This window comes from Nicotiana sylvestris, chromosome 11, assembly GCF_000393655.2.
Source record: "Nicotiana sylvestris chromosome 11, ASM39365v2, whole genome shotgun sequence".
NCBI classification, from domain to species: Eukaryota; Viridiplantae; Streptophyta; class Magnoliopsida; order Solanales; family Solanaceae; genus Nicotiana; species Nicotiana sylvestris.
This window is the reverse complement of record NC_091067.1, coordinates 117,196,535-117,203,572: the sequence shown is the minus strand read 5'-3', so window position 1 is coordinate 117,203,572 and position 7,038 is coordinate 117,196,535. Positions and strand designations below refer to the sequence as shown.

At 37.4% G+C, this 7,038-nt stretch overlaps 1 protein-coding gene across 1 annotated transcript; it reads right to left on the bottom strand.

Moving 5' to 3' along the window:
• Positions 1 to 537: 537 nt before the first annotated feature.
• On the bottom strand, positions 538 to 2,070 carry LOC138881542 (uncharacterized). Its single transcript, XM_070161776.1, has 4 exons — positions 1,909 to 2,070; positions 1,332 to 1,807; positions 1,122 to 1,182; positions 538 to 1,056 (listed from the first exon to the last, which is right to left on the bottom strand). Exons 1-4 carry the CDS (start codon positions 2,068 to 2,070, stop codon positions 538 to 540), a joined length of 1,218 nt encoding a protein of 405 aa, XP_070017877.1.
• Between the last annotated feature and the right edge of the window lie 4,968 nt (positions 2,071 to 7,038).

Here is a 7,038-nt window from a genome sequence, read left to right as displayed (position 1 = left end):
TCACGTGCTTTGAGCATCCACTGTCCTTGGTTCATTGCAATTCACTTCCTCTCACTATTCCCTGCACATGCAAATTATAGGTTAGATTTAGGAACCCAAACAAGTTTGGGTCCCTTATTATGATAGAAGGGATGGATAAGGGCTTTTCTAGTCCATGCAGGCAACATTCGTTTCTTGCGACCGGTACCTGGTCCCTGTTAGTAGTCACTTTGTCAGTAAACACTTTGTTTTTCTGAACAGATTGAACCCTGGCCTGACAATTTTCTTTAAAGTGACCATTGTTCCCACAGTATGCACACATCTAGTTATCAGGAATAGTGACGTACTTGCTGTGAGGGTTGTAGGGAGTTTTCTCCCTTTAGAACCCGATTCCCTACCTGTTTCCACTATTATTCAAGTACATGGCAGTGACAGCATTTGAGGACCAGGTCTACTTTAGAGATTTTTCAAGATCAATTTTTATTTTCTCCAATTCAGCTTGAAGTTGTCGATTTTTCTCAATTCACCACATAGACTAGTTTTCATATCATTTAATTCCTATTCGAGCTTGATGTGTGTCTCACTAGCTACTTCCTTCCCTTTCCCAAGACTCCCAGTCCTATGTTCTCTATTGATTCCCTCAATGGTTTCCTCTAGGTCAGTGATTATCACTAAGAAATCATCCCTCTCTTGCTCAGTAGCAGAATTTTTTTCTTTTAGGGTGTGTTTCTCATTACTGAGACCTTCTATTGTTTCCTTTAAGTCAACCACCACAACCATCAGGTCATCTCTCTCATTTTCTACACTAGTTATCTTTTCATTTAGAGCTTCCTTTTCTTTTTCAAGATTAGCTATGGTCTCATTTAGGTCCACTACACAGACCACCAGATCATTTCTAGATTGTTCAGCTTCTCCTAGTTCTAAGGTCTGGATCTCCTTATCATTATCAAGGCAATAATAAGCATCAATTAAAACATTGGTTAATGACCTTAACTTCTTAGAAGAGTAGGATTTCAGATTTCTCTGAACATCCCTGAAATTTACCTCATCATCTTCATCTTCTTCATCCTCATCAGACTAAGCCATCAGCGTGAACAATGAGTCATACTTTGTTGCTTCAGTTTCCACTACCATCATGGCACTATTTTCTGCATCTGATTCCCTTTCTGATTCACTGGAGGAATCTCCTCAAGCAGCAAAAGCCTATTTCATAATGTTGTCCGCAACACTTTTTTGATTGAATCGTTTGTCTGGAACCAGTTTCTTTTTTTGCTACTTTGTCAGGATTTTGTTTGTATTGCTCCTATTTCATGAGTAGGTAGTCTTTGATGAAATGCTCTGGCTTTCCGCACCTGTGACAGAGATCATTGTTCATTTCTTTAATTGAACTGCCCCTCTTTGGTATACCACCATTTCTTTGAACCATCTTTTGAAATCTTTTAGTTAGGTAGGCCATGTCACTATCTTCATCACTTGAGTCACTGCTTTGAGCTTTGAGCACCAGGTTCTTTTCCTTTTTCATCTCTCTCCTTTCACTGTCTTTCTTTCTTTTCATCTGGTATGTCTTCAGATTACCAATCAACTCATCCATGGTTAGAGTTTGTAGATACTTTGCTTCAGTGATAGCATTTACCTTACTTTCCCATGAACCAGGTAGAACACTGAGGATTTTCCTTACAAGTTTGTTTTTGGGAATAACATCTCCAAGTGAATGAAGCTCATTTATGATAGAGGTGAATCTGGTGTGCATATCTTGTATAGACTCATCATCCTTCATCCTAAAAAGCTCATACTCTATGGTGAGCATGTCAATCTTGGACTGTTTAACCTGAGTAGTTCCTTCGTGTGCGGTTTGCAACGCTTCCCATATTTCTTTGCAGTATCACAAGCTGAGACTCTGTTGTACTCATCGGGTCCTATGCCACACACCAAGATTTTCTTGGCACGATAGTTCTTTTCTATGGCTTTTTTGTCAAAGTCGCTGTACTCTTTTCTGTCTTTCGGCATCATTGGTCCAGTTTCTTCAAGCTTTTTCACAGGAACATGTGGACCATCACAGATGATGTCCCACAATTCTGAGTCTTCGGCCATTATGAAATCATGCATGCGAGTCTTCCACTAGTCGTAGTATTGACCATTGAATCTAGGAGGTCTGTAGGTTGATTGTCCTTCCTTAAAGTTGGATGGAGCAGCCATTGAGATCCTTTCTAGGTGTTAGCCTTTTAGAAAGAACCTGCTCTGATACTAATGGTTAGTTTGTATGAGTCCACCAAATAGTAGAGTACTTGGTCCTCTATAAGGTTAAGCAGAGAATGTAATAAAGCTGTAAGTAAAGAAGACAAGGGATTTTTACGTGGATAAATCCCACACAAGGGGATCAAAAATCCACGACCTACACTTGTAGGCTTTTAACTTCACTAACTTGCAATCTCATTATTACAAGTTGTAAGTGTTACACCCCAAGTTTTCATACGTGAGAGTACGTCGTAAGTCATTGATGTAAGCTCGGAAATGAGATTATATTTGGAAGCAAATAAAGTAAGTTAATCATGTTACCTTGGAGGTTACAAATATTTAAGATCATGAATAACGAGTACCAAGAGGGTTGGAAATCTTAGAAGCTAAACCAATTGAAGAAAATAAGTTTCGTCGAAAGTCGACAAGTTTCGAATGTTATAACATGTACTTTGGGGTGAGACTAGGGTTATTAACATGATAAGTAGGTTATTCTATGAGTTATTTTAGTCGTATGATATTCATTTTCTACATTTTGAAGGCAAGCAAGTTGTGGAACAAGAGTTGGCAAAAATCATCACAAGTTACATTCATAAATTTGCTGAAATTTAGGTCAAATGTATTTACTAATTTCTTCAAATATGCTTGTAATCATGGGGTGTTCTACCTACCAAATTAAATTTCTACGAGTCTAGTTTCTAACTCATTAAACCGTTCATCAATACGACATCGGAGTAGAGAGATATTGGCATTTTCGCGAGACCGCACAAGCAGCTCCCAATGGGACCCACTTAGGCGGTGGTTGACCTACTTCAATTTATAAACGATTTGGACGCCTATTTTTGCTCATTTTTCAACTAAAATTCGTCTCCAAACTTCTCCTAACCCTCCTAAACATATACCACAAGGGTTTGAAGTGATTCCAAAGTGATTACACCATATTTCAACATCAAAACTTAGTTCTAGTGAAGAACAACACCTCTTTGAGGTTGTGTTGTCATTGAGGATTGTTGTGGGCTGTATTTGGATGAAATTCCAAGTTGTTGCTGCTGTCTAAGGTGAGTATAACAACCTACTAATTGTGCTTAAGCTTGCTTGTATGTTGGTTAAGTTGTTAGGATGATAAACTACAAGATAATACTTGGATTAGCTTAAGTCACTTCTATGGTGTTGTATTGCTATTAAGGGTTGTTGTAAACTGAATATAACTTGGATTTTGACTTGAAGTTACTGTATAAGGTATGTATATTGTGATCTTTCTTGTGCCTAAGGTTATCTTGATGTTGATTAAGTTAAATGGATGGGCTAGACATGAACTAGTGAATAAAGTTGCTAATTGAGGATAGTTGAAGTTGTGGATTATTTTCGTTGTTATAAATATATGGTATAAGGCTGGAATCATTGATTAATGACTTCATTATCAAGTTAATGATACTTTTATGTTGAAGTATGAAGTCTATAAGGATTGATAAGGGGTATACGGATTCCAATCGGAGTTTGTCGCTCGTCGTAATGTAGTTGTGACTTGTTATTGTTATATGGTGTCTTGATATTGATAATTATGTATTGATGGATTGCTCTGGTCATTGTTGTTTGTATATGGTATTGGAGGAGGCCCTTGTTACAAGGGAGATGCTGCCAAAATTTACGTAAACGAGCTACTAGCTTAAGTTATAGACTTAGCCTTTGCTCAGCACTGATTTTGAATCTCCTTATACTATGATAGATTGAGTTGACTTGTTTGAAGAGTTGCTTGGAAGGGATTAGGGACTCAACGGGTTTAAGGTATGTTAAGGCACTTTCTTCTTTCTTTTGGCATGATCTAAAGTGAAATGAATACGCTACTTCATAACGGATCTACTCCTAGCAACTAAGGTTGTCCATGTTGTTCTTTCCTTATAAAATTATTCTAAGCAAGTGTGTATGATCCTTGAATCCTACTAAGGTTCATATTGAGGGTATGGATGTCCATAGTGCTCTTAAGTCACTCCAAAAGGTTTAGAAGGTGATTCCATGAGTCTAGCATGCATTATATATAGTATCTATTTTACTCTACCGAGCCGCTCTATAGTCGGCCGGGTACAACACCTATTGTGCAACCACTGATCAGTTGGGTTTACCGAGCTCCACGTGGCCGGGTACGATTCTAACGAACCTTATGATGGTCGGGTACGCTTTTACCGAGTCTTCTTTGAGGCCGGGTACGATACGATGATGATGATGCCCACAGAGGCGAATATTTTAAAAAGTTTATGTATATATATATATATATATATATATAAATTTTTCTATGTATATATATGTATTATGCATTTCATATCATAGCCCCTAGAGGCACTCAGATGTTACAGGTTGTATTTCCTCTATCTCTCTCTTTACATTACTGTTCTTGTTTATGCTTTCCTGCCTAACATACTCGGTACTTTATTCGTACTAATGTCCCTTTTGCCTGGGGACGCTGTGTTTCATGCCCGCTGTCACACCTCCTTTTTCCGCCCCCGCGACGGGTGAAGGAGTTTTTTCCAATTAAAGGATAATCGAAACGGGATTTGTTTATTTATTTCAGAGTCGCCACTTGGGAGATTTTAGGGTGTCCCAAGTCACCAATTTAATCCCGAATCGAGGAAAAGAATGACTCCATATTACAGTCTGCGTACCAGAAATCCGGATAAGGAATTCTGTTAATCCGGGAGAAGGTGTTAGGCATTCCCGAGTTCCGTGGTTCTAGCACGATCGCTCAACTGTCATATTCGGCTTGATTATCTGATTTTATACAAATATGAACTAATGTGCAAATTTTAACTTTTTACCGCTTTCATAATTATTATTATTATTTTTTACAGGGAATTGCAACGTTGTGAAAATGTATCTCGAACCGCGTCACAATCAATGTACCCGTGGTCGCCGACACACTTTGACTCCGTTGAGATTTGGATTTGGGTCACATAAATGTGCACCCGAGTTTAAGAAAATTAAATTATTAAAGGCGCGCCTAAAGTGACTTGCATATCATTTACTTTGGGTAGGGCCGTGGAATTTTGCTAAACGGTCCATCCCGAAGTCTAAGCAATTTTAAAGCAAATATTTACTGAGGGCCCCACAATTTTTGTATTTTTGTTCGGCAAGGCTCATCTCATTCTTATTTTTTAAAAGGAATTTGCAACGTCATGGACACGCATCTCGAACCACGTCACAATCAATGTACCCGTGATAAGAGACACATTTCGACTCCGTTGATATTTGGATTTGGGTCACATAAATGCACACCCGTATTTAAGAAGGTAAGATTAATTAAGACGCGTCCTAAAGAAACTACGTATTGTTGTTTTAGAAAAAGGCCGTGAAAATTTCACTAAACGGCCAAATCCAAAGTCTAGTAATGGTTATGTATTTATTGAGGGCCCCAGCGATGTGCGATTTATTTGGCGAGGCTCGTCTCATTTTTATTTTAAAGGATAAACCTACAGTGACTATATTTGTTCTATTAAGTTTGTCTCTAAAATAAAATAAAATCTCCCAATTAATTACATGCTGAAAAACATAACTTATTAGTTATTAGTTTACGGCTAATACGAATGGAAAATTGCGATCGAGTTTGTACAAAGAAAGACTGCTTTCATTCTATATTCTATTATTTAATAATATTAGAACATGAGATTGACACACCATAATATCAAAACAAATTAACTAGTCTTTGATTAATTTAAACTAACATTATTAGATGAAGAAGTTATACATATACAACCCCATTACTCATTAATCAGTCAACTACATTTTTATACAAAGAAAGGAAAATTCTATTCAAACACAAATCTAAACAGGAGGAATTCAATAGGAACAAAGCCTGATTAATATTCCATTTCTCGCTTCAAGCTGAGAGTGTACAAATGTGTACCTGGAAATGGCAGTACAAGAAGAAAAGAAGGAGGAGTCAGCAGCAGTAGTAACACAGCAACGTAACAGCAACCCCACAGCAACAATTTGAACCAGAATTAAAAGCCAGGAAAATTTGAAGAAAATCAAGCAAGCTCGATAGAACAAACCCATAAGTTTGTAAAAGACTTAAACAGCAACAAACCACATCACCACAAACATACTCAAACCCACGTGTATTAAACCCGAAACTAAACTCGTTTCTCACTTTGTTTTTGTTTTCTCTTTTTTAAACTCTCTAACACTCTTGAAATTTTTCAGAATGTATTCCTCTCTCAAAATAATCCTCAAAAATCTTTCAAGTTCAAGTCTAAGTCTTCCTCCTCTAAGTCTTACCCTTTCAAGTGTAAAAATCCCTCAAGCTCTCTCAAGTGTAAAAATCCTTTTTTGTAAAAGTCCCCTCGTTTTTTTTCCGTCCCCAAATAATGTGTCAAATGACCCTATATATAACAAGACTCTTGTACTGAATCCCCAACCTGAAATATTTCCCCAATTGCATGTTTTGTCCCCACTAATTAATGTTTTCTTTATTTTAAACCCTTGTCCCCCATGCCTACATGCTTTGTCCCCCACTACATTAAATAAATATATCAACCCAACCCATTACATCTTGTCCCCCATGCCTAACATAAACAATTACAATATTCCCCCCACTACATTATGTCTTGTCCCCCATTATATTAAACAATTATATCAAACTCACCCCATTACATCTTGTCCCTCATGCCTAACATAAAGAATTATTCAAAATGTTCAATTCCGAAAATACCCCTCCGACCTTACTGCAATTACCAATTTACCCCTGAACGTACTGCAATTTACCAAACTACCCCATCAGCTATAACCAATTCACCTAATCAATCTCAACCAAAATATAGCCAATATGACCAA